The sequence below is a fragment of the Grammomys surdaster genome, unplaced genomic scaffold (assembly GCF_004785775.1).
Source record: "Grammomys surdaster isolate TR1022 unplaced genomic scaffold, NIH_TR_1.0 126039, whole genome shotgun sequence".
NCBI lineage: Eukaryota > Metazoa > Chordata > Mammalia > Rodentia > Muridae > Grammomys > Grammomys surdaster.
The window spans coordinates 2,355,135-2,382,757 of record NW_021620852.1 but is presented as its reverse complement, the minus strand read 5'-3'; the positions used below and the strand labels follow the sequence as shown (position 1 = coordinate 2,382,757).

Genomic DNA, 27,623 nt, shown 5'->3' with positions numbered 1-27,623 from the left:
TGAATATAATTAATTTGTATGTTGAAATTTCCCATACTTACAGGTATTTAATTTTTGACACACGGTCTTGTAATGTAGGCTAGACTGACCTTGAAGTTGCCACATAGCCAAAAATGACCTTGAATTCCTACCTTGCCTCCACTTCCCAAGTGCTAGGATTAGAAATTGTCCCCTTTTATATATACTATGTGCTTTATTTTGTGAGAAAGCTTGAGGATGGTCATTTTTAAAAACCTATGATACTTTTTGTTTTGTTTTTTGAGACAAGGCTGTCCTGGAACTAGCTCTGTAGACCAGGCTAACCTTGAACTCACAGAGATCCACCAGCCTCTCCCTCCTGAGAGCTGAGATTAAAGGTATTGCCACTACTGCCCTGAGAGAAACATTTTGATTTGGCAAGTATTTTATTACAAACTTCAGAGGAAAATTTAATAGTCTTGTTGACGTGAAGTGAACCATGTCACAGACGTGTGGTAGAATTTGTGAGCATTATTTTATATAAATGTTTCTTCTCTGAGGAAAGTGACATCTGTTCTTAGAGCAGGACATGGAAACTGAGATAAAACAATTTCCTAGGGCTGGAGAGATGGTTCAGAGGTTGAGAGCACTTGCTGCTCTTGCAAGAGGACCTAGATTTGGTTTCTAGCACCCCCTGAAGTAGCTCACAACCATCTGTAGCTCTGGTTCCAGATGACCTGACATACTTCTCTGGTCTCTGGGCACTACAGATGAATGTGATGTGCTTACACACGTGCAGGTGAACTCTTCCTCAGATCTCTTAAAACCCTCAATACCCGGTGACATCAAATTATTAATGCTTGTTTATATTACACCTGGCCAGCTAGCAGATTGGAGAGACATGTTAAAAGTACAGGTCTGTCATTTTATTCTCATGTGGTGATGTCACGGGTGCTCAGATATTTGGTCTGATTCTGGTCCCCATACCCCCATATGGATAAGGTTTAAGGACCTTCCTGCCCCCTTTTGTGTGTATACATGTGTGTGTGTGTATGTATGTATGTATGTGTGTGTACAAATGTGAAACAGATCAAACCTAAGGACCTGTATATATTATAACCCTACCCCTTGAGAGTGTTTTTGTTTGTTTTTAAAATCAGGGTCTCATGTTCACCAGTGTAGCTTCAAATTCTATATGTAGCCACAGCTGGTCATGGACTCCTCATCCTGCTTCTGCCTCTCAAGCCCTATCAGGTGTGATAGGTGTATGCCAGGCTGAGGTAAATTTTTAAAAATTAAGCAAGTGCTATTCAAGGTAAAGTGGTGAACCTCGTCCAAACAGGAGAAGGCCAAGTAGAGAAAAAGGTCCTCAAGAGAGTTCTGTCAGTCTTTGGATTGGACACTGATGACTCTGATTTTGCAGTAACCTATCAACCTTCAGACTTGACAGAATTATTTGAGTCAGTTCCTTGTAATTATCTCTTACGTGTTTATGTGTTTTTGGATGTCTACACATACATATGTCTTTGGAGAGCTCAGTTATTAACTACGATAATAATTAGTGTTAATGTTTGTATGTCTTCCACCCCCAGATATATATATATATATATTGGAGAACTTTAAATTCTATGATGATCAGCTGATAGATTAGAACTGAGGATACAGACACGTTTGGTTACTGCAGATATCCATGCTGACATGGATAACCCCAACTAAGTCACTGGGTATTGGGACAAAGAGAAGTACATGGATCCCAGAAAAATTTGTGAGACAGAATTGAGAAAATTTACTGGAATCATTCTACACAAGAATAGATGAACCCTCAAAGCAATTATGTGGTGGTGGGGGGGATGTGAGTTGCCCCAACCAGGGCTTCTGCCCACCCTTCATCACCAGAGGTATCATCTTTCTCCAGCATCAGAGCTTTGTCTCTAAATGGGTAAATCTGGATTCTACAGACTTCCTGCCCGTCTCTGTCCATCTGTCATGAAATCTTAGTGCTAGGTCAAGGAATCACTGGCTTAGGTCTGTTCTTCTTCCTAGACCTACTGATTGCTGGGAAGCCAAGAGTTTGGTTTCATACTCTCAGGTCTGAAAAGGAACCCTAAGATCACAAGGAAGCTTTTCTCTCCCTGACTTCCTCATTCATCATATACTCTGACTCACCAGACCTGAAATGGACACTGAGATTGCCGGCCTATAGATTCTTGCCGTGACTGCCCTTAGCAGCAGTCAGTGGCCTACAGCAGCACAGTCGCAAATGCTCTGAGGCCTTACACTTTTGGTCTTCGTTTTTATCTTCTTGCCTCCTTCAGGCCTGCTTTGCTCTGATGCTTGAGCTTACTTAACCTGAAGGACATCCATGACAACTCCTGAAAACTACCTTTATTCTATAATGCTTTCTACCACAGCCTCTTCTAACCTGTTTCATTAATAATTCAGCTTTCCCAAAAATCCTTATGGAAGTTGATCCAGTCAACAACCTGAGAGCTCAGTGTCTGAGAGATCTTGGGAGTTCAGGTTAGTTGGGACTGCTGGACACTAGCTGGTACTAGGCCCACAACATGAATACTGGTCTGGCCTCAATGAGAGAATGTGGGAAAAAAGCCACAGCGGTGTCCCTGAGACTTTCCACACTGGCAGGTCCCACATACAGGAGAAAGGTCTGGAGTTCTAAAGGCTGGAGGCTTTGGCAGCAGCAGGCCCCAAAGACACGAGAATGTCCATAGTTCCAAAAGGGATGGATGGTAGATGGATCTGGATGTACTCCCCTGAAACTCAGGGCAGACCTGAGTTAAATAGGGAGGGAGGAAGGGGGAGGGTTCGGGAAGAATGTTTAATTGGCTCCGCCCTCTGGCCTTCATTAATATGTAAATCTAGGGCCTGAGGCCTGTAGTCACATCCTTTAACTGTGCACTTTGGGAGGGGCTGTAATGGCCTATGTGACTGAACAATGTAGGTCCATGGAGACTAGACCTCGTGTCAGGACCCAGGGTTCTGGGGACGTGGCCAAACACCTGCCGATTCTTACGCAGTCCCACAAGAGAAGACGCACCTAACCCTTCAAAATTTGAGTCCCAAAGGAGTGGGGAGGCCTGGTGGGGTAGGGGTGGGATGGGGACATCCTCTTGGAGACAAGGTGGGGTGGGGGGGCAGGGGCCAACTGAGGAAGGGGAGGAGAAATGGGATGAGGAACTGTCAGAGGGCAGAACAGGAGGGGGAAAATGACTGGACTGTAAAAAAAGATTGAAGATAATTTTAAAAACGAAAAGAACAAGAACTTGAGTGCTGTTAGCACTCCTTTCTCTGATGGCAGGTGTTCTGTTCTTATTAAGTCATATATATATATGTGTGTGTGTGGGGGGAATCCAGATTCTAGGCAAGTGACACTCAGCCCCCTTGCTGAGGGGGCTGCAGTAGGGATGGAGGCAGTATGAATTGCTGTCACATTACATGGGTGATATGTGACACGTGACTTCCTTACACAGAGACTGAATGATCCCTGTCATATTTATCCTGCTTTCCTGCCTCTGACATGTAGCATAGGTCACGTATCTGATAAGCTTGCTTTGTAGTGGTGCAAGGCCTCCCTTCCCTCAGAAAACTTTAAGAGTGGACACTTTGCTTTTGGTTGACGAGAGTGAAGCATCCAGCTTCAGATTCAGGCTGCACCATCTGCTGGGGCATTGCAGATGCCTAAAGGAAAATCCTACTTGGTGTCTGTCTTGAACCCTTTCTCTCTCCCTTTCCCAAGCCTAATCGGCTAGAAAATAACTAGTTAAGTTATATCTGACCAACTGGCTGTTTAAACAAGGTAAGTCCACCTTTCTATGATAGCCATATCTCTTTGGAGTAAAAACTATGCAGAAAGAATATGAAACTCTTTGCAAAGCCGAGTGCCTAAACCAACACCTTTCTTCTTTTTATTGCTCTGTTGAGATTGTAACTATAACTATACTATAAAATCCACCTGTCTAAAGTGTACAATTCACTGGCTTTTACTGTAATGTCCAAGTTCCATTCGCACATGCAATTTAGATTATGTAAACCCAGGAAGATACATTCAGTTCTGCTGCTACCCCTACGACTAGTGATCTCTATGTTACTGTCCATCTCTAAGAATCTACTTATTCTAGCTACCCTGTGTAAGTGAGCCCACTTAGCATCTGTCCTTTGATCCCGGGTTTCTATTACGTCTTCATGCTATAGCACTGATCACAACCTCATTTCTTTTAATGGCAGAGTAATATTCTGTTGAAATGTATATATTCCATACTTTTCCATACCCAGTTTTTTGTTGTTGGTACTTGGCTTTCCGTATCCTGGCTCTTATAAAACTACTGCAAGAAATACTGCATGAAAGTACTTGTCTGAGTCTTATATTTAATTCCTTTGGGTTTGTATCTTGCAGTGAAATAGGTCATATAGTAATTTTATTTTAAATTTGCTTTTTGAGGCAAGGTCAAATTTTCCCACAGTGATTGTCATTTTGCATAGGTATGTATCTGAGTGTGGGTTTGTGCATATGAGTGTGGTGTCCAAAGAAGCCACAAGAGGGTGTCAGGTCCTTTGGAGCTGGGGTTACAGGCTTTTGTGAACTAACCAATGAGAGTACTGGAAATGGAATCCAGGTCCCCTGGAAAAGTAGCAAGAGTTCTCCCAACCTTCTTGATGCCTTAAGGTTTGAACTTGGATGAAGCAGTTTTTCCCCTTTTGCTGGTCTCAGTTTTGCATCACTAGGAACCCATCACCAAATCCCATATCTCAAGGAATTATCCCTGTGTTTCTTCTAAGAGCTTTGGAAATTATTTTTAGGTTAACATACAAAATAATGACTTTAGATGACATTTTCATATATGTTTACACTTTGTTCTCACCTCCCACACTGCTAGCCTTTGTGCCTTTGACACCTCCACACAAATACTACCCTCTTCCCAACTCCCTTCCCTATCCTCAGTACCTCTCAATACTTATTCACTTCATGGTTCCCTTTGTAGTTTTATTTCACATACATGTGCATACACACACACACACACACACACACACACACACACACACTCAAGAAAGAGAGAGAGAGAGTGAGAAACTAACTTAAAGGATTTATCTTTTGAGTCTGGCTTATTTCATTTAACATATACACAATAAAACTTTATTCAGCCACTGAGTGGGGGGAAAAAGACATTTTCAGGAAGATGCATGTAACTGGAGATTTCAATGTTAAAAAATAGGATGCAAAATAAACACAAAATCAGTAGTATTTCTATATATGCATGATGAACTTATTTCAAATGAGGTTTCTTACAGATATATAGGAAGGCTACTGAATTTTTTCTAAATATGTAAGTTCTCCTTTTCTTTTAATGAATGTCTAAGCTGTTCCCTTTTTTCCTTTTTTGTTTTCTTTCCTTTTTTTTGGTGAACACTACAATAAATATGAATATACAAGTATCTCTGTACTATGTTAACACAGAGTACTTTGAGTATATACCTGTGAGTTGACTAGCTAGATCACGTGGTTTATACATTATATTTTTGGATTATATTTTTAGAAACACTATAGGGAAAATGTTGAGGTCCATGAACTTTCTAATGGAATCTTTAGGATCTTTTAAATGTAGCTTTGGGTTGTCTTCCATAGGGATATGTTAATTTCTCTTTTTTGTGTCCATTTTATTTCTTTTTATTCTTTCTCAAGCTCACACTTTGAAAGATATACTGAATAAGAATGATGTAAGTGGGCCCTTGTAGGAGACACAGCATAGAAACAGGAACATAGGCACAGGAGAAAGCATTTAAGGAATCAGACTTGTTAAACATGCAGGCCTATTCTCTTCAAAGGAAGAACACAACTGACACCTGGTCACCTATAAAACTGGGACAGGTGTTGTCTGACAACTTGGTGATCTTCTTGCTGTTCTATGGAGCCACATACCCCTGAATCCTGAATCCTCCCACCCCTGCCACATCCTGAGCATTGTGTAGGCCCTAATCCTGAGCCTCGTCTCTCAGTAAATAGAACCCAGCGTACAAAAGAGGCTCAATGTACTTTGTATCCTCCATCAATAATCTGTCATTATTACAAATCCTTCTTTTTTAGACCCTGAGCACTGTTTATCAGCTAATCAAATTCATTTTTATTGTAAAGGTCACAAATGCTTTGTATGCCTAAAGCTTCGTTGTGATAACAGTCACATGGAAACCTTTCCCTAAAGTTTTACTGTGCTTAAATGTGCAAGAAAAATAAACTCCAAGATCAGGCTCTGGAAGTGTTGACCCAGCACCTAAAAAATTGTTGCTGAGTTTCATTCTTCACCTCACAAGGATGGTTTAGCTGCTGGCCACGGTGCTGCCGAGGCCCCCATCAGATAGTCTTATCTCATTCCCTGCGTTAGAGGCAACGCCTTTCCCCATTTAGTTCAGTCACTTACAGCTTTGTTTTATGTGACCTTTATTATGCTAGCTTTGGCTCCTTCTATTCTTTGTTTCCACAGGGCTTTCATCATGAAGGTTGTCAAATTTTATCAAAGGCGATTCTTTTATTGTTCTCTTCTCTGGTTTTGATCAGGCTGTGCTGGGTTCTTAGAGATGTTTGCTAGTTTTCCTTCATTTTTTATCTGAGGAACAGTTTGAGTAGCATTAGTGTTAGCTTTCCTTTAAAGGTTTGTTTGCTGGCTGTAGATATAAAGTTGTTTATATCCTCTTGATTTAATGCTGTTAGGTTACAGGTGTCTTGTAACCCATTTAAACAATCAATTGATTGAAACACAAAGGTTTATTTCTGGACTCTGACGTCATTGATCTAAATGTTCCAGTCCTGCTTCTCTGGCTTACCCCTTTGCAATATTCTACCTACTGTCCTATTCTGTTTCCTCATGATAGCACTAACTTAAAGCAAAGCCACTAGAAAACTTGGTAGGGAGTGACAGAAAAATGCTGGTTCTAAGTTTATAACAAAGCTTGCCTTCCTTCTTTATGTGTGTGTGTGTGTGTGTGTGTGTGTGTGTGTGTGTATGAGCATACATGTGTGTGGAAGTCAGAGGTTGACATTAGGTATCTTCCTCAATAGCTGGTCAACAAGCCTTCAGGGTCCTCCAGTCTCTACCTCCTCAGCACTGGGATTATAGGTATGTTCTACCGCAGCTGGCATTTTAATGGTCGTGCCAGGAATTCAACTCAGTTGACTGTGTGTGTGCAACAAGCACTTTAGTAGTTGAACCATATCATAAGATCTATTTTACATATTAGAGACAGAATCTTTCTATGTTGCTGAGGCTGGCCTCAGACTTGGGATCCTTCTGCTTTTTCCTCTCCAATGTTAGGACTACAGGTTTGTGTACCACACCTGGAGACAAAGCTTCGTTTTAATAATGTGTTGTGTTGACTCTCAAGTGTGGTGACTCAGTGAAGAATGCAAAGGATTCGTTAAACAGTAATGTTTCTATTTTGCAAACCACCACATTTAAAATTGTATGTGTGTGATGAGCATGTGTACACACACATGCCGGTGCACAAACATTGTCAGAGGACAATTTTCCAGAGTTTATTTTCTCCTTCCACCCTTCATGGGTTCCAGATATTGAGCTCAAATCAGCACACTTATATAGTAATCACTTTTATCCACTGAGCATCTCACTGGCCCCTTATATTTTATCTGATGCAGTTATGAGTATTTAAAACTTTTGACCTTAGTAAAGTGTCTGTGGGTCTTATGTTTGCTGATATGCACAACAGAAGTCTAGGAGCTGTGGGTAGAATTTGTGGTGTTAATAGTTAAACATAATATTTAGATTAAAGAGGCTCTATGTTGTGTGTTCAGCACTTTACCTCCATGCAGTGTGCATAAATGCATGCTAGAAATAGATTTCCCTTCATCTGCTATGCAAATATGTACTAATATACACGCACACATTGTCAATATAATTACTTCTCTTTGTACGAGCACCAGCTACCTTTCCTTCTCTCATGCCACTCTAAGCTAACTTGTCTTACATATCAGCATATCCTTTCATATCAGAAAATTCCTCTAGAAGCACTTCACAGTATTCTTGGGAATAAGTGGTTTCCAGAGCCAGTTATGAATAAGAATTGAGCCTAGATGTCTGGGAAACTAGCGACAGATCACAGGGGTCTGTGAAAGCATCCGGCTTCATGAACTCAGTGGACATCTCCTGCAAGGGCCACATTTCCACCCAGATGAAAGATGGAGCATATGCTTTCTGAGTCCCTTTTCTGTCAACAGACCTTCTTTGTCTGTAGTTGTACCAGAGTTGATGGATCATTTCCTTGAAAGGTCTAGTGGTCAACGTGTAGATAATTGGGTTCAAAGCACTGTTGATAGGCAGAATAAAAATTACCACCCAGGAGGTAATAGTATCTGGAAGAGAAAGATAAAACACCTGAGCGATGATAGTGTGTTGTAAGGCATATCTTGCATCTTCCATCTTCAGCCTCCCTATTCTTTAATGTGACATAATTACACACCAAGTTACTTTCAGAATGTCTTCTGTAGTGTCAGTGTTTAAAGGAATGCAGTGCTGCAATGGCACAGGGCTCTTACTGAGAGGCTTTTTCTAAATACGTCATAGTGCCAACGAAAAAACACTACTGGGAGTATTTATGCATAGTTATGACATACCATTATGAATCCATTTAAAGATAAACCATGTTATTTAGCATCTATCATCATTTACAAATGTTTCAACCAATAGAAGGTACATGTAGTACTTCTCAGAATATGTAGATTGGTCTTGAATGAATTTCTTGTTTGTTATGTATTTGATTCCTTTTGTTTTTCTTTATGGCACTGCTAGAGATTGAACCAAGGGCATTGTAGCACTCAACTGACTCCCAGGTCTATTCATTTTAAAAAAATAGGCACTTATTTTAAGTCTTGCACACATGTGAGTGTGCACATACATGTGTGTGTACGTGTGTGTGAGTGATACATGTAGATACATGTGCATATGTGTGCTCATGCATGTGGAGGCCAGAGGTCAATGTTAGGATTTTCCCCCCATTTTTCTCCACATTATTTTTTGAAATAGGACTTCTCAGTGAACCTAGAACTCAGTAAATGTGCTAGGCTGGCCAGCCAGTGACTCCTGGGATCCCTTCATCTCTGTGGCTTCCCAGACAATAACTGGGGCTATAGATGTGCTATTGCACAGTTTGCTTTTCATGTGGTTTCTGGGGAGCCCAAACTCTTGCTTATGTGGCAAGCATCTTATAAACTGAGCCATTTCCTCAGCCTGCAACATTTTTAGGCTTTTGAACAAATATTTACTTCACTGAACTATTATTGAGTAGATAGTAACAGCAGCCTAAAACCCCAACTGAGAGCCTGAGGCAAGCCAGGTGTGATGGAGCACATCTTTAATCTCAGTGCTCGAGGCAGAGGCAGGCAGATCTCCATGAGGTTGGAGCCTTCCTGATCTATGTAGTCAGTTCCGGACAGCCAAAGCCACATGGAGAAACCCTGTCTTAAACACCCCCCCCCCCCGAAAAAAAAAGAGGCCGAGAAAAGTACCTGGCCATTCTGAGCTAGTGAATGAATGAAGCAACTTAACATGACTATGCCTCAACATAAAAAATGGGAGAAAAAGATCTAGAGATATAGTCAGGTGGTAGAGTGTTTGTGTAGTGTTATGAGGCCCTAGGTTCAACCCCTAGTATCACAAATGAACAACCCAAACCATAAAGCAAAGCATTACAAAAACAAAATGCCAAAACCGATTTGACTAATCCATTTTTTTGAAGAATAACTTTGATTTGTATGTGTGTCTGTCTGTGTATATGCCACGTGGGTGTGGGTAACCAAGGAAGTCAGAGGAGGGAGTTGGATACCCAGGAGCTGGGGCTGCAGTTGGTTGTAGGGCTCCTCATGTGGGCACTGGGAACTGAACTTCCATACCTTGGAAGGAGAGCTAATACTTTCTTTTATTATTATTATTGGATATTTTATTTACATTTCATATGTTATCCCCTTACCCCACTCCCCCCCTCCCCACCCAGGAACCCCCTATCCCATCGCCCCTCCTCCTGCTTCTCTGCAGATGTGCCCCTACCTACCCTCCCATTCCACCTCCCCACCCTCAAATTCCCACCCACTGGGGTGTCCATCTTTCATGAGACCAAGGATCTCTTCTCCCACCTATGCCCGACAGAGCCATCCTCCCTTACACATGCAGCTGGAGCCATGGATCCCTCCCTAAGTGCTCCCAGGCTGGTGGTTTAGACCCTGGGAGCTCTGGCTGGTTGGTACTTTCAACTACTGAGCCACTTCTGCAACTTTCTAAACCTATCTTAAAAATCACCTTTGCCTATATACATATAGAACTACCAAGTTACTCATATTTTTGTCACAACATGTTTGATACCATTGTCCTTCTTATTCTGCATAAATTGTCAGATTCTATTATCATCACCTGTGGGATCAAACAAAACTAAATTACACATATATATAAATGTCGAAATGTGAATACACACTGGACTACATATGCAGTCAGCAGGGATACTTGTACTTTGTTTTGTGAAAAATATGCATGACATAAACTTTGCACACTAACCGTTTTAAGTGCGCAGCTCTGTGGTGCTGAGTACATTTATGTTGTTGAGCATCTCTCACCACCCTGATCTCAGAATGTTCTCATCTTCCCAAGGGAAACTGTGTGTGTTAAACAATGCCTCCCACTCTCCCCCTTCCATCCTCTAGCAACCGCTGGTCTATGTTCTGTCTATGAATTTGTCTATCCCATGAGTCTCATGTAAGATGAATCATAAACCATGTGGTCCCTTTCTGTCAGTGCTATTTACTCAACACCTTCAAGATTCGTGTATAATGCAGCACGTGCCAGAATTTCCTTCTAAGGACTGATGAGAAGGCTCAGTGGGGAGAGGTTCTGGCTGCCAAGTCTGACATCCTAAGTTCAATGCTCAGAGTATACATGGTGAATGGAGAGTTGACTCCAGAAGATTGTAGATTGTTCCCTGACTTCCACATGTGTGTCATAGCACACGTGTGCATGCATGTACACACATACACACATGAAATAATAAATGTAAAAAAAACTTTAAAAAGAGCTTCCTTTCTTTCTGAACCTGAATAATGATCCATGTATAAGTCTGCTACGTTTCATTTGTCCATCAGTAGACACTATGTGATCTGTGTACATGTTTGCCATGGTTTACTTGTCCACCCATCAGTAGACACTATGTGATCTGTGTACATGTTTGCCATGGTTTACTTGTCCATCCATCAGTAGACACTATATAATCCATGTTCATGTTTGTTATGGTTTATTTGTCCATCAGTAGATACTATGTGATCCATATAAATGTTTGCTATGGCTTATTTGTCCATCCATCAGTAGATACTATATGATCCATTTGCTATGGTTGATTTGTCCATCTATAGACACTATACTGCTTGTGCCTACGAATGCTGCTATCAACATAAGTGTGCTGGTATCTATTTTAGTTCTGGCTTTCAATTTCCTTGTGTATTAATCCAGAAGTGGAATGGCTGGATTGTTTGGCAACTATATAGCTAATATTTTGCAGTCTCTAGCACACTCTTCTACAGTAGCCACACCATGTCCAAATCCTACTATCAATGCACAAAGTGTCAAATTTCTCCTCCTCACCAACATATTTATACTCATATTCTGCTGCTCAATGTAACAGCCACTGTGATGTATGTAGTGTACACTATTTTACAACGCCGTGTTGTTTTTATACTCTGCTGCAGTGTCCTTTATCATATGTATTGTAGGAAGAACCATTTCTCACATTCTAAGAAGTAAATTCATGATTTGGTAATTATTAGGTTGTTTTTCTTCGTGGTCATTTTAAGCAGGCAGCCAATTTAAGCACTGTATACCATTTATTTTGGTCATTTTGTTTTCATGATATAGTCATAGTTTGGTCCCTTTGTTTTCATGAGAACTGTGACACTAAGCATTTATGGAAAGAACTGAACAGTTCCTCTCAGTAAACACTTCATCGACAATGGAGCCAGAGTCCACACTACCCTGACTAATAATTCTTGAAATGTGTTGTTGGTAAGAATAGTAATTATCTTTTTTTGTAAAGAATAACTCTGCACATATTTATTTTTCCCAGGAAAAGATTGTACCTGGTATTTCCACCTGCAGCAGTGAAAGAAATTTCAGTATAAAAATGGGAATCCAGCACAACGCATCAGTGAAGACGATAAAGAAAAAGCGTTTGGCGAGGATCATCTCCTTCTTCACTTGCTTCTGTATTTCAGTTGCTGTGATGGTGCTTTGATGAACACTGTAAAACATGCTTCCATAGGAGAATACAATGATGATAAATGCCACCAGGTTAATACCTGTTTAGACCATGAAGAACATTAGTAGTGTATGTTAGCATTCTCTTAAGACAAACAGATAAAACATGGCTTTGGTATTACTATTAAAGACCACAGAACCCATAAAGTGGTGTTTATTTATTTACTTATTTACTTTGTGACAAAGCCTTATATGGAATTCAGATGAGCCTAGGCTGGACACCAACATACAGTCCTCCTGCCTCAGATTACAAATGTGTACCAAGATCTCCTTCCTGACCTCCATTTCCAATTACACAGCCTCATCTCCAGCACTACCTCAGATATTGTCTCAAAGTGTCTTGTCTTTCTTCTCTGCCTCCATTTGCTGGGCCTTCTGCAGCTCCTCAGCCCAGGCTTCCTCTCTCACCTACCTCTTTGTGTCAACCATCAATACCCAGAGGCACTCTGTACCTAGGCACATGCTGGCCAGTGAGAATCACGTAGGCAATCTTCACTCTCCTTCCTGTCTTTCGATTCCAGTTTCCCAGTCTCATCCTCAGCCCAGTAGCTGACTCCACTCTCTGGGAACTCTAACAAACCTTGCAGCAGACCCAGCTTTCCTCCTTCCTCTAGTCTCTTTCAGTTCCATCTCCCTTACAGCACATCCTTGTTCTTTCATGTGAGCTCCCCAAACCTAGAAACACGTTCAATCTGGGACTCCCAGTGGCTACACCGGGCAGGAAATCAAAAGTACTTCTTACCAGGCAACCCATAACCACCACACTCTTCTACGATCCAGAGAGAACAGAGGAAACCAAGCAGTGAAGTGCTCAGCCAACAAAAATAAGACTTGATGTCAGTGCATAGAATCACAATTGTCCCAAACCCTGATGCCTTGATGCCAATGCAACACAACCTCACAGTCATGAGCAGCCAAGACAATGTTTCTCCACCAGAACCCAGTAACCCCATAGCAGTAAGCCCTAAAGAAAGCAATATAGGTGCAGCAAAAATAAGGGTTCCAAAATAGCTATTATGAATATGCTCAAGGACCCCAAAGAGGACATGAATATATCTACTAATAAGTCTGTGAGAACACAAACCAACAATATAACAAAATGATGAAAATGGTTCAAGACATGAAGTAGCAATAGAAATCACTGAAGAACACCAGAACTCAGGTAAAACTGGAAATGAAACATTTAGGAAGTCAAACAAATCCCTCAGAGATAAATGCCACCAACAGAGTAGAAGACACAGAAGAAGAAATTTAAGGCATTCAAGCAAGGTAAAAGAAATGGATACCCCGATCTAAGAAAATGTTAACTCTAAAAAATTGAAGCACAAAACATTTAGGAAATCTGGGACATTACGAAAAGACCAAATCAATGACTGGTAGGGATGGAGGGAGGAGAAGAAACCCAGGTCAAAGACATAGAAAATGTTTTCAACAAAATCATAGAAGAAAATTTCCTTTATCTGAAGAGGGATGGGCCTATCATGGGACAAGAAGCATACAAAACAACAAATAGACTGAACTAGGAAAGAAATTCCCTGTGACACATAATCAAAACATTAAACAGGAGACCAACTGACATAAAAGCAGACCTACTAGATTAATCCCTGATTTCTCTCAGTGGAGACTGATAGCCAGACAGTCCTAAATGGATGTTTTACAAACTCTAAGAGACAAGCACAGATGCCATTTCAGATTACTATAGCCAGCAAAACTTTCAAGTCAGAATAGATGGAGAAAGAAAAACATTCCCCAATAAAACCAAATTTATCTATGAAATCTTCTGGAGAAGTCACTACGAGAGCAGTTCTCAACATATGGGTCACTACCCCTTTGAGGTTGAATCTCCCTTTCACAGAGGTAGCCTAAGATCATTGGAAAATACAGATATATACATTATGATGTATAGCAGCAGTAAAATGATAGTTATGAAGTAGCAACGAAAATAATTCTATGGTTGGGGTCACCACACATGAGGAACTGTATTAAAGGCCATGGCATTAGGAAGTTGAGAAACACTGGGTTAGAAGGACAGAAGGTTATAACAATGGAAGTCATAAATGAGTTTCATACCGCAAGATACTCTAGCAAGAGCTGGAACACAGGAAGGCTTGCAGTGCAAGGTTTCTTACCAAGAAAAATTACCACTGAATAAATCTGTGCTCCAGTATTTCCCGTGTCTTCTGAATGAAGAGGAAAGCATACTCCATTGGTGCCATAGTAGTTTTTGAAAAATTCCTTATTGCCAAGTGGAGCAAAAGCCACTATAAACCCAATAATCCAAATGAAAATCAGAACCGTGATTGTTCTGCATTTTCGAGGCCTTAAACACCGAAAAGGATACACAATGCAGATGTACTTTTCCAGTGTCAGAAATGTTAAAAGTAAAACAGATACTTCGGTGGACAGAATGGCCAATGAGCCCATGAACTGACAATGAACACTCTCCATCCATGGCTGTGCATGCCTGTTGTACTCTCCCCGAAACTTGAGGTCGAAGGCACCGATCACAAATAAGTATACTCCCATTAGGCAGTCAGCACCTACAAGGGTCCGAAGTTTATAGGTTCAGAGAAGCACATAGTATGCCTATCTTTACACAAAACATTTTATTTTTTAATTTTTTTATTAGATATTTTATTTACATTTCAGATGTTATCACCTTACCCCATTTCCCTCCCTCACGCCCAAGAACTCCCTATCCCATCTCCCCTCCTCCTGTTTCTATGAGGATGTGCCCCCACCTACCCTCCCACTCTCACCTCCCCACCCTCGAATTCCCCCACACTCTGTGTCTAGCCTTCATGGGACCAAGGATCTCCTCTCCCACCTGTGCCCGACAAGGCCATCCTCCCTTACATATACAGCTGGAGCCATGGATCCCTCCCTATGTGCTCCTAGGCACACTATATGGCCCACTTCTCAATATTACCAAGAAATTTTATTCTCTTAAGAATTCACAGGTTGGTTAGATGGTTGGTCGTAGAGTGCTTGCATAGCGTGAGAAGGGAAGGGCAGCCAGAGTTCTTACCCTCTGAGTCATCTGTCCAGCCTCCTGAAATCCATTGTTTTTAATTGAAAAAAAGTTTCATACCATAGATTCTAATTAAGCTTTCCCTGCCCTAACTCCTCCCAGATTCTAACTCCCCACCTACCCAACTCCTACACCCTTTCTTTCTCTCTTTTTAAATAAAAAAATCCAAGAAACACACACAAAACTAAAACAAACAAACAAACAAAAAACAAACAAAAACCGCCAAAATATACAAGCAAAAGAACAACAACACATAAAAAAAACCTCAAAACAAACCAATACGAGACAAAAAGTCTACAAAAAGACCATTGACTTTGATTGTGTTGTCCAAATATTCCTGCACGGGGCCTGCCCTGAAGTGGGGTTAACATACCCAAATGAGACTCCACTGGAAAAAGCTAAGTTTCCTCCAATGTGAGCATTGACCCGCATTTTTTAACAACGTAGTTATCCTCCAGCCTTACACAGGAAAACTGACCTTCTTTCAGAACTTTGTGGCTAACCATACAGAGTTGTAGACATTTTGTGAATTTTGTTTCACACATAGCTTGCGAAGAAAGTAAATTAGAACTCAGACTTTGCACAGCGTCTGTAACAGTAAACGTGGCCACTCACGCAGTGGTGGACATTGTATTGAGAGCGGCCTTACTTACTTGAGGGGCTACAGATATGTCCTCAGCTTTGGGACCCAGGTTATGAACATTCTGAAGTCTGGTTTTTTCATTTGTTTTTCTTCGTAGTCCCCATTTGACGTAATACTTTACGATCACGTTTTGAAAACTTAAAAAAAAAAAAACGATCCCACTTGGAGACATTTCCCTATTTACATATTTTAAACGCTGAGTGAACATTCCTCTAGTAGCTCAGAGATCTGAAAACTGTCCAGGTGTAAAGTCAGTGTTTATGAACTGGACATGCAAGCTAATCAACGGAGCAGCTCTGGGTGTGAAGATGTGACCACGAAAAGCAACCATTTCTTTTTTTCTTTTTAATTTTTTTCTTGGAAATAGGTTCTTTTTTTCATGCAATATATCCTGATTACAGTTTCTCCTTCTCTTCCTCCCAGGTCTTCCCCACTGGCCCTCTGCTCTGGGTCCACTCCCTTTCTGTCTCTCATTAGAAAAGAACAGACTTCTAAGCTATTAACAATCAAATATGACAAAATAAAACACAATAAGATAAAGCAAAAATTATTATATTGAAACTGAACAAGGCAACCCAACAGGAGGAAAAGAGTCCCAAGAGCGAGCACAAGAGTCAGAGACCCACTCGTGTTCATAGGAGTTCCATAAAAACCCTAAGCTAACAGCTGTACTATAGATACTGAGAACCTGGTGCAGACCCGTGTAGGTCCTGTGCTTGCTGCTTCGGTTTCTGTGAGCTCATATGTGCTTTGCTTAGATGATTCAGAAGGGGAAGGCAGAATCTCATTTGTAGTAAAATCATTCAGATTAAAAAAAGAATTGTTTATTCTATATTTGTGTGTGTGAGGGGAGTTCATGTGTACATATGTGCACACATGCCTGTCTTAGTTTATGTACCCCACATGTGTACTCGTGCTATGGTAGCCAAAGGGAATTGGAATTCCTGCAATTGTAGTTACAGGTGGTTGTGAGCTGTGTGGTTGTGGGTGCTGAGAACCAAATCTGGCTCCCCTACAAGAGCTGTGCTTGCTCTTAACTCTGATCTCTCCGGCCCTGATGTTTGAAGAGAATATGCTTTAGGAGTCATGCCCTACATGAGAAAATAGTTGTGAATGAGGCTTTCTTTAAACTGCGTAAGATGGCTGAACTTTAAACTATCTTAGTTGATTTGTTATTATTATCATCATCATCATCATTATTATTACTGTGTGTGTGTGTGTGTGTGTGTGTGTGTGTGTGCATATGTGTGTGTGTACCCATCCATATATGTAGAGGCTGGATGAAAGCATTGAATCCCATGGAACTGGAATTACAGGTGGTTGTGAAGTAATCCCTCTTAAGTGCTGAGCCCCTTTTCCCGCCTCTATGTTTACTTACTTTAATAACTAATTTTCTTACGACTAAAGTGATTTATGTTTTTATTGGAGAAAAGTCAGAGATAACATATAAACAACAAGAAAAAATTTAAATCTCATAATTCTAACACTCATGGAACTTGTTTTCTCTCTTAGATTTTCTTTTAAGATTTATTTATTTTGAGTGTGGGTGTGTCTGCTTGCATGTAAGAATGTGTATCATATGGGTGTCTGGTGTGGACAGAGGACAGAAGAGGGTGTTGGATCCCTTGGAAGTGGAGTTATGGGTAGTTGTAAATTACCATGTGGGCGTTGAGATCTGAACCTGAGTCCTCTGTGAGAACTACATGTACTCTTAACTCTCTCAACTTCATCTCTCTAGCCTCTGTAGCCTTTCCCTCTCTCAAGCTGTCTTGTCTGTCTCTTTTAAAATACTTTGTTCTTATTTTCATTATGTGTGTGTACAGCAGTGTTTGCATGTGGGTATGTGCATATGCTTGCAGGCCCCTTTGGAGGCCAGAGGTGTTGGAGTCCATGGAGCTGAATTTATAAGCTGTTGTCAGCCATCTTATGTGGGTGCTGGGGACCCAGCTTGGGTCCTCTGGAAGAGCGGTGTGGGCTCTGAGACACCACACCATCTCTCCAGCCCCACAAAATTTATTTTCTAATAGCAATGATTTTGCACGTTTCAAGCCTGGTTCCTCGTTAACCAGGAAATACTCACAGCAGAGGGAAATGATTGACATGGCATGCAGCTTATTCTCAGATCTGATATATGGTCGCATACAAATAACAAAAATGTTTCCAAAGCAGGTAATGGCAGATACAACCCAGACAAAGACTCTCTGTATGACGCTTGCCAAGAGGTTCTCAAGAGATGAAATCCCATCCGTGTTGGGCTTACAGCTGCGCACATGTGGTGCATATCCACAGTACTGAAATTTCTTAAAATATCTGATTACAAAGAGAAGACAAAATTGTAACAAATATTTAACTTAATGTCATCATTGACATATGTTTTCAACACTTTCTCAGTACAAATGTCTTCATATATGATTATTTGGAATAGAAAACATTTCCTTAGCAATCTCTCATAATTCTGAAGTTCAAAATTTAACTCTTAACCACTTGACTTTATAGTAAAAGAATGTTTGGCTAAGAACTGCAAACAGGCACGACAAATGCATGTTAGACATGTCTTAGCATATGCATAAATGATTAGCTTGTGAACAAGGGAAGGGATTTATCCAAAGATGCTTTCAATGGCTCTTTCCAGAATTCAGTCTTTACAAACCAATGGTTCTCAAACTGTGGGTCATGACCCCTTTGAGAGTTGAATGACCCTTTCACAAGAGTCACCTAAGACATCAGAAAATACAAATATTTATGTTACAATTCATAGCAGTAGCAAAACTACAGTTGTGAATTAGTACTGAAAATAATTTTATGGTTGGGGGTCACCACGACATGAGAACTGTGTTAAAGGGTATAACTGGTAAAAACACATGAAGTTCATATAACCATAGCTTTGCCACAGCTGATCTTAACTGCTCAGCTCTTAGGGGGAAATTAAATCCGTTCTATTTGCAGCTCCCATGGCTTTTCTGCTACAGAAGTTATAACATAACATTACATTAAGTTATCATCTATAATTACTAACCACGTCTACTGCTCAGACTAGATTTTGAAACATGATAAAGCATTAAATGTTGAGTGAATTTTTTCATCTATAGAGATACCTGCTTGGATAAAGACATCACCTGGATAAACAAGAATTGCTCTTGTGTCAGTAGCAACATGAACACCACTTCCTGGGCATGTTTTAGATACTAGGAACAAATTCTCTAATGAACTTCAGGAGATCAGTGTCAGCAATACCGTAAAAGGAGATAAATCTTCAGTGGAGGAGAATTGTTTGATAGGAAACTTTCTAATAATAGCAGAGATTGGAAGTCAGACTGTGTCAGTCTGCCTTAACAAGCAAAGAGTGGTGGCAAAACAGAATTGATCTCTCCAGTGGAAACAGTTGCAGCAGTAAATGATACAAGGTAGAAGTCATTTTGTGTCTTGCACAAGGGCAGGGCAGTTGCTGCTATGTCCATCTGGTTTTTGCATTTCTCTATGATATATGATGGGGTGGAGCAGAATATAAGGACGGGTATGCTGTTTCTTCTTGTTTTAAGAGTCTGAGGCTGAACCACTTTCACCAACAGAACCTCAGTGGGTACTTGTTTGCTAGTTAAGCTGCTTAGTATAGACTCATCTTTTAGCAATAATGTCTTTATTTCTTCTGAAGGAAGCCATTTTCCAGCCACAGGAATTGCGGTGGATGATCAGTGGAAGCCCTCCCTAGCTCAGGGTAGGCAAATACCCTAAGAGGAACCCTGAGCCTTGTTGATGGCATGTGAATGGCTTATTTCAGCAGGGCTTGGCTAAGACCACTGTTCAATTCTTGTTTCCATGATTCCTGCCCACTTCTGGCTCTTCTTCTACTTATTTCTAGATTCCGTGAGCTGTACCAGTCCCTCACAATAAACTCAGTTCTTCTTAGCCAGATATTTTGTTGTGAGCAAGCAAAGAAGCTTATGAGAACCTTGTCTCAGAGGACTCATGGGGAACAGAAACAATGTCCTGTGTTAGACTTACAGCACAAGGAAGATTATAGAGTGGTTGATGAGACACCTCCAAATTATTGAAAATTACCACACTGTGAAGAACAGTCTAGTGCTTGCTCTGATACTCAACTCAAAATATTTATAAGGCCTATGATCAATGCAAAACCAGACACAATGTATAGAACTCACAAAGGTTACCATTTTACCTATGCACTTTCACCAATCACACTCTGATATTAGGAACAATTTTCCCTGGGGAAGAGTTCTCCCACCTTCATTAATTTGTAGTAATTATTTATATCTATTTTAAATAATATTTGTATATTACGTATTATGTGTATATATTATACAATTATATGATATATAAACACATATTTAAAAATAATAAATAATTGCTACAAATTAATATGCATGTTGTTCTGTGTGAGATGTGTGTATATACCTGACTTGTGTGTCCCATACATCGTCATGTAGGTCAGAAAATGGCTTCAGGTGTTGACCCTGACCTTCTATCTTATTTTTGAGGCAGAGCTTCTCTTGTTTGTTGCTGCACTTCACATTCCAGGTTATGTGGCTGCCGAGCTTCAGGTTGGACTGTCTTGTCCCCGTGTCACTGGAGGAGTGCTGAGACCATACACACATACCACTTGTTCTGTGTGTATGATCTTTGACCTGCTGAGCCACCTCCCCAGCCTGTTTGTAATTCTTCTATATTACTTACATGCATTCTTATTTCCTCATTTAGTGGTACTTACACAAAGTGTACACGTCACTAGCTTGTCGGATAAATATCAGCATCTGTGACTAGTATCAGAAATGTATGTGTTGGGCTGGAGAGATGGCTCAGCGGTTAAGAGCGCTGACTGCTCTTCCAAAGGTCCTGAGTTCAAATCCCAGCAACCACATGGTGGCTAACAACCATTTGTAATGAGATTGGATGCCCTCTTCTGGCGTGTCTGAAGACAGCTACAGTGTACTCATAAATAAAATAAATAAATAAATCTTAAAAAAAAAGAAATGTATGTGTTTTGTAAGACTGAGTAGACCCCTCATATTCGTGTTTCTTGGCATGTGACATTTTTCCATAAATTTTTATCAGAGTGTGGAAAACTAAAATCTGACCAGCTAATGCCAAACTTTAAGAGTTAATTATTGAATACTGATGTCTGAGACTATCTGGGCTGCTGAAAATTCCCATAGCCTGGGAGTTTAAACAGTAAACATTTATTTCTCACTTCCCCATGCTGAGAAGTCCAAGGTCAAGGTGGCAGCATATTAGATTCCTGGTGAAGTGCTGCTCCGTGGTACATTTTTACTGTGTGTCCTCATATAGTGGATGGTGCAAGAGAGACCTTCCCTCCTTTCTTTCATCTCTCTCCTCCTTCCTTTTCCTACCTCCTTCCTTCTTTCCCTCATTTTTTCCTTCCTTTTTTCTCCTAAAGTTTGATACTTTTAACTTTCTCATAGTCACTCTTTTGTTTTTAATTCATGGTAGAGGCTTATATGGCTACAGGTTACATGGTTATAAGCTCACGTGTTTCTAGGCTCACATGGTTCTAGGCTCACATGGCTATAGGTTCTCATGGTTATAGAGTTGCATGGTTACAGGGTCACATGGCTATGGGCTCACATGTTTCTAGGCTCACCTGGTTCTAGGGCCACATGATTCTAGGGTCACATGGTTTTAGACTCACATGGGTCTAGGGTCACATGGGTGCTGGTGAACTCAGGTCCTCATGTTTTCATAGCACTTTCCCCCACTGAGCTATCTCCCCCTCAGGACGCCTCTCTCGCCCCCCTTTTCCTCTCTCTTTTGAGAATCCGTCAAACCCAGAGCTTTGATGTACTAGCTCCAGCCTTTCTTAAATTCATTTTTGTTTTGAGACAGGATATCACTATGAAGTCATGACTAGCTTTGAATTCTCCATATAGACCTTACTGACTTCGAACTTAGAGACCGACCATCTCTGTCTCCCAGGTGTTTGGATTAAAGGAGGTGTGCCACTCCCCTGGCTTTCAATTCTCTTTAAAAGTGGTACTCAGGAGCTAATTAGTTTTTCAAGGCTTCACCTTTTAATAATACTATCACTTTAGGGTTAAGATTGCAACATACACTTTGGAAGAGGGACAGAAATACTAACCATACAGAGACAAACTAGTAGAAATTATTAATATTTTATTTATATTTAGTATGGATGTATTGCATGGGGACATAAAAACTCAAACCAAGGTGAACAACAAGAAAACATCTACTTACATGTGAGAGAGATTTATGAGAGGTCTAAACATCCTTTGTTGGATATTTGAAATTTCTATTCCTTCAAGGCTGCTAAAAATACCAAGAAATAATCAAAAAAACATATGTTATCCACAGTATGATAAAACAATTACTTTTGTGAAAGACAACGTAGTAATATGCCTTTAGTTAACATTATTCTAAGTGAAATGCTCAGACTCAGCCTATCTAGACACTTCCTGGGTTTATAGACATGTATATCTTTTAAAAAAATCTTCACAGTTCACGATACAATGCCTAATTCGTGATAACTAGACAATAAATGTTTGTAGAATAATTGCATACACATATTCTGGACATCTCTAATTTTTTCCAATACCTTTTAAATCATACTTTTTTCTAATAAAGTGCTATTTTACTGTAGAATAGTTAGATAAGATGAACTGAGAATTATCTTTTAAAGACAATTAGACATTAACAGAACTTTTGTTCTCTCTCTCTCTCTCTGTGTGTGTGTGTATGTGTTGTGGGAATCATGATTTACGTAGTCTAGAAAATTCCATTTTAGGTTAATCTTTGTTGTCACCTTGACACACTTGGGAAGAGGAAACCTCAATTGTGGAAACTTCTTCCACTGTTTGGCTAGTGGGCATATCTGTGGTGCCTTTTCTTGATTAATGATTGATGTCAGAGGACCAGCAAGCCAGTAAGCAGCATTCCTCCATGGTTTCTGCTTCAAGCCTTGAGTTCCTGCTTTGGCTTTTCTCAATGATGGATTGTAACCTATAGGCCAAATAAACCCTTTTCTCCCCAAGTTGATTTTGGTCAGTGTTTTATTACAGTAATGTTTTATTATAGCAAACTAGGAGAGATACCTATAGTAAATCTTTTTTTTTTTTTTAAAGATTTATTTTTATTTATTTTATGAGTGAATGCACAGTTGCTATCTTCAGACACCCCATAAGGGGGCACTGGATCCCATTACAGATGGTTGTGAGCCACCATGTGGTTGCTGGGAATTGAACTCAGGACCTCTGGAAGAGCAGTCGGTGCTCTTAACCGCTGAGCCATCTCACCAGCCCCCTATAGTAAATCTTAACTACCCAGAATTAATGGAGCAATGGGTATGCCACATATATTCAGAGAACATAAATGCACAATTCAGCATCTTAATCTTGGTGCCACAGAGAGATGTAGAGGTTCATTATCATTTAATTTTTAGTTTATTAACACATGATACAGGAGTAATACTATATGTCTATAGTTCATCAAGGATTCATATGTTTTTGTGGAGCTGGAAATAAAGCATAATTAAAAGATACAAGAGCATGTATGTTGTTAGTATTGAAGTAAAACTGTATATGCACATACTTACAGAGACTTGAGTTTGGCAAGACAATCAAATTGATTTACTTCAATTTTCTGGATTGGGTTATAAGAAATATTCCTGAGTTAAAAAAAAGACAGCCATAAGTAATTACTAAAAATCGTTTGGGGAAAGAGAATATATTTGTTGACTTTGAATGAATTTGAGACATTTACCAAAAAAATTATAGTACAACTCAAATATATTGAAAAATTAAGTGTAAGCCCTGAGACCAAAGAAGAAAACCCCCTTGGCTGTGATTTTTTTTTTTTTTGGATGTGATTTCTAAAACACAAAAGTGAAAGCAGCAAGAGCCAAAGAGGACCACATCAAACCCAAAAGCTTCTTCACATCATGAAAGAAGTCTACAGCATGGAAAAATGATTTGCAAGGCACTCTCTTCATTTTTCTCTCTCTTCCTCTACTTCTTTGTTTTGTTCTGCAAGTGGTAAGCACACACTCCACCAATGAGCCACATCCCTACCCCTGCAGAGCATCTATCGAGGTAGGATTAATACCTAATGAAATACAGGAAAGTCAATGCAATAGAAAAGGACAAATAATCTGATACAGAAATAGACAAAGAACATGAGTAGATATTTCTTAAAAGAAGACATACAAGTGGCCAACAGATATATAAAGCAATCTCAGAATCAGTATTCATCAGAAAAAAAGCTAATTTATACATTAGAGACCAAGTATAGCTGAGGATGACATTGTACTTCACAAGATTTGGTCTTGACTTTTGAACTTTTTAACCTCAAGAACAGGGAGCCACATAAAACTCTATTGGTTGTAAACTAGGCGGGCTGTTGTACATTGTTATAGGAGCAGAAAATGAATTCGATCAACAGCAATGAAGGGAAAGATTACTCTTATTCACGGCATTGGAAGACTCAGTCCGTATTAAAGTTTATGAATTTATGTAAGACATCAAGGGAGCTCCAATAGCAAAAGCAGTATTGAAAAAAAGAACAATGTTAGAGTTCGTTCACACAGTAATCCACAGCTGTGCAGACCAAAGGGATCAACTACAGAGCCCAGGAACAACCCCACTCAGACAGAATCAGATAACTTTTGACATAGGTGCCAAAGGCACTTAACAAGGAAAAGGCTATCTTTTAAACAAACAGCATTGGAAAAATTGGATAACCTTGTGTGAAAGAATAGAATTAGACCCTAACTGGACCATGTACCCAAACTTACTCAAAAAGGATCATGTGCCTAAATGTAAAGCTATCAAACTAGAAGAAAATACAGGAAGAAAATTTCATTGAGTGGATTTTACAGTGTGTTAGATGTGAAACTGAAAGTAAAAGATTCAAAAATGGCAGTATATTAAAGTTAAGGAGCATTGTGATAGACGGAAATGTCACTGATGACAGAGGGGAAAACACAGGTGAGTCCTCTGTCTGTAGGACATAGGTCTGTCTGTAGGATATGCAGGGTATATAAAGAATTAAAACTCAACAACTGCAAAAGTAGCTCACATAAAAATGAATGAAGCGCTTGAGTAGTTTTTTTTTCCCTTAGAAGACAGGCAAATGACTAAACGTGGGAAAAATACTCAACGCCACTGTTTTCAGAGCAGTGAAAATCAGATCCTCAAGGATTCTCAGCTAAGATGGGTGTGAGGCAGAGAAATGAAAACAACAGGTGTTGGAAGACTGTGGAAACTGGAGCCCAGTGCACTGAGAGAGATGTGCAATGGCACAGCTCTGATGGGAAATACAATTAAACAGAGCAAAACTAGAACTACCGTGTAACCCAGTCACCTAACTTCTGGGGGTGTGTAGGTGCTTGTCTAATATGCATTATTCATCCATGAATACAGTATTACTTTCTTGATACAGTAATATTGGGGAAGGGAAGTGTAAAGGGACAAATAAAAAGGGGAGTTCTTCTTTGATCTTTCCTTGGGCTTGCAGTCTGTTATGATATAGTGTGCGCTGAAGCTCCCAGACAGCCTTAGAAACTCAAGAGTGCAAAGCAGATACTCTACAGTGCACTGGTTCCTAAGTTACAATGGTTGAGAGAGTATTAATATTAAATGAGCTTAAAAGATAATAGTTCTGATTTATGATGCCTTAATTAGGTATATTTAAGGTTGCTGTGAGTTAAGAAGGAGTATAGAACACAAATAACTCAATGTAGACATTCAGACATGAGTGTGCCCATGTGTTCATAATAGCATTATTCAAACTAGTCAAAAGGTGGAAGCAATCCAGGCGTCCGTGCACTGGAGGATGATTGCACAGTGTATGAGGCTTTATTTTCCAGCTTTAAAAGAAAAGTGAGTGCTGACACACTACAGTATCGATGTACCTTGTTGGTATGGTAAGAGAAATAAGCCATTCACAAAATAGCAACTATGGTCATAGACAGAATAAGAAGGATGGTGGTTGCCAGGGCTGGGGCTGGATGGATGTGGAGTTTGTGCTTGATGGTTACAGGGTTTCAGATTTGTACTAAGTAAGAAGAAAGCAAAACCAAGCCAAATCAAACCAAACCAAACCAAACCAAACCAAACCAAACCAAACCGAACCGAACCTATGGAAGCGACGTTGGTGAGAGTTGAACAGGAATGTAATCCAGTGATACAGAAACAGATGGATAATCCGATGCTATGCATATCTTACCACAGCTCAAAAATAAGATAAAGAAATGAAGAGGTAAGTTAATGTCTTACAGTTGGGACAGCTCCTTCAGATCCTTAAATATGTTCGGCGGAAGATTTTCAATCTTATTACTTCCTAAATCCCTAGGGAAACAATTGCAAACATGTCATATTGTTTCTGAAGACTTCATTCATCGATAGAAGAATCATTCAAAAGCCATTTACAACTTTCCAACAGTGCCATTGGGGAGTTGGGTTAAATACCAAGAGAAGAACTATCTCCTTGGGGTGGAGATTGAACTCACAGCCTCACTCCTGCTCAATATGTGCCCTACTCCTGAGCTCTGCCTCCACACCCATGAAATCAAGAGGCCTTAAAAGGGAGAATGAAATAAAAAATATTTTATCATGAGCCAGGTGTGGTAGTACATACGCCTAGTGCAAACGTTTGAGAAGTAGAAACAGGAGGGTCAGAAGTTTGTGGACGTCCTCATTACTACAGTGTATTCAAAGCCCAGCATGGGCCTAAAAAGCTTCTCTCTCAAATTTTTAAGTTCTATTCCATTGTTGATTCTTTCTCTCCCCCCTTTCTCCTTTTTCTGTTAGAATAACAACACAATTTGAAGCCTCAAATTTTTTTTTTGGTCTAGCTTTCTTATGGTTATCTCAAAGCATGCAATTTGAGGTTCAGGTTTCTTTCAGAGAGATGCACAGGCTCATACTCCCCTGGGCAGGACATATGTGTTCAGAGCGGGTCCCTAACATGATATCACCTTGGAGCTCTAAGGGGCTTTCAGCAGCAATGTCTGTGAAGTGTCAGCATAAGAAAGGCTCCAGCTTCTTTAGAACAAGAAAAAGTCTGTGTGAGCTTGAACTAAGAGATTGTGAGTTACAACAGAAAAAGTAACTTCTCCTACCCACCTCCAGGGGTCAGGCAGGAGGAAAAAAATGTGTGGGAAAGTCAAAGACAGATATATCCTGCCTCTTCGGAGCAATAAAACAGAACAGTGTAGGTTGTATTTTATTTATTAACTTTATCCTGGTTTTATTCTTTGTCTAAAGCTATATTTTCTTTATCTAACTTATCTCAAAGATTTGTTTCATATTTTATTTTGTATTTACTTTTGTATCTGGATTGTTTTGTGATCCATGGGTACATAGAATACTGTTTGGAATAAGAGAACTAATATTTTAAAATATATAAACATTATATATGTAGCTAATATGAAGTAAAACTGGAAAAGAACATTCTTAATATATATTTAGTTAGACTTACAATTCATCTAGTTTCTGGAGGTGTGTAAATGCATGTTCGTTTAAGTGATTAATTTTGTTATTCCTCATTACCCTGAAAATTAAAAAAAAATACATGTTAACATGTGGACATAATTTAATATGATTACTAAATGTAACTCCTGAAAGATATCATAAAAATCATGAATATAGATCACATTCTCGTATCAGGCTATTTTGAATAGTATGATTGATTA

At 39.8% G+C, this 27,623-nt stretch overlaps 1 protein-coding gene across 1 annotated transcript in view; it reads right to left on the bottom strand.

The window, feature by feature from the left end:
- Positions 1-8,030: 8,030 nt before the first annotated feature.
- Rxfp1 (relaxin family peptide receptor 1) overlaps positions 8,031-27,623 on the bottom strand; it is a 70,622-nt gene continuing 51,029 nt past the window's right edge. The window contains exons 11-18 of the mRNA XM_028754901.1: positions 27,410-27,481; positions 26,206-26,277; positions 23,526-23,597; positions 22,172-22,243; positions 18,024-18,253; positions 14,399-14,809; positions 12,092-12,310; positions 8,031-8,332 (exon numbers count right to left, since the gene is read on the bottom strand). Of these exons, the coding sequence (XP_028610734.1) occupies positions 8,031-8,332; positions 12,092-12,310; positions 14,399-14,809; positions 18,024-18,253; positions 22,172-22,243; positions 23,526-23,597; positions 26,206-26,277; positions 27,410-27,481 (1,450 nt within the window). The remainder of the gene's footprint in view (positions 8,333-12,091; positions 12,311-14,398; positions 14,810-18,023; positions 18,254-22,171; positions 22,244-23,525; positions 23,598-26,205; positions 26,278-27,409; positions 27,482-27,623) is intronic.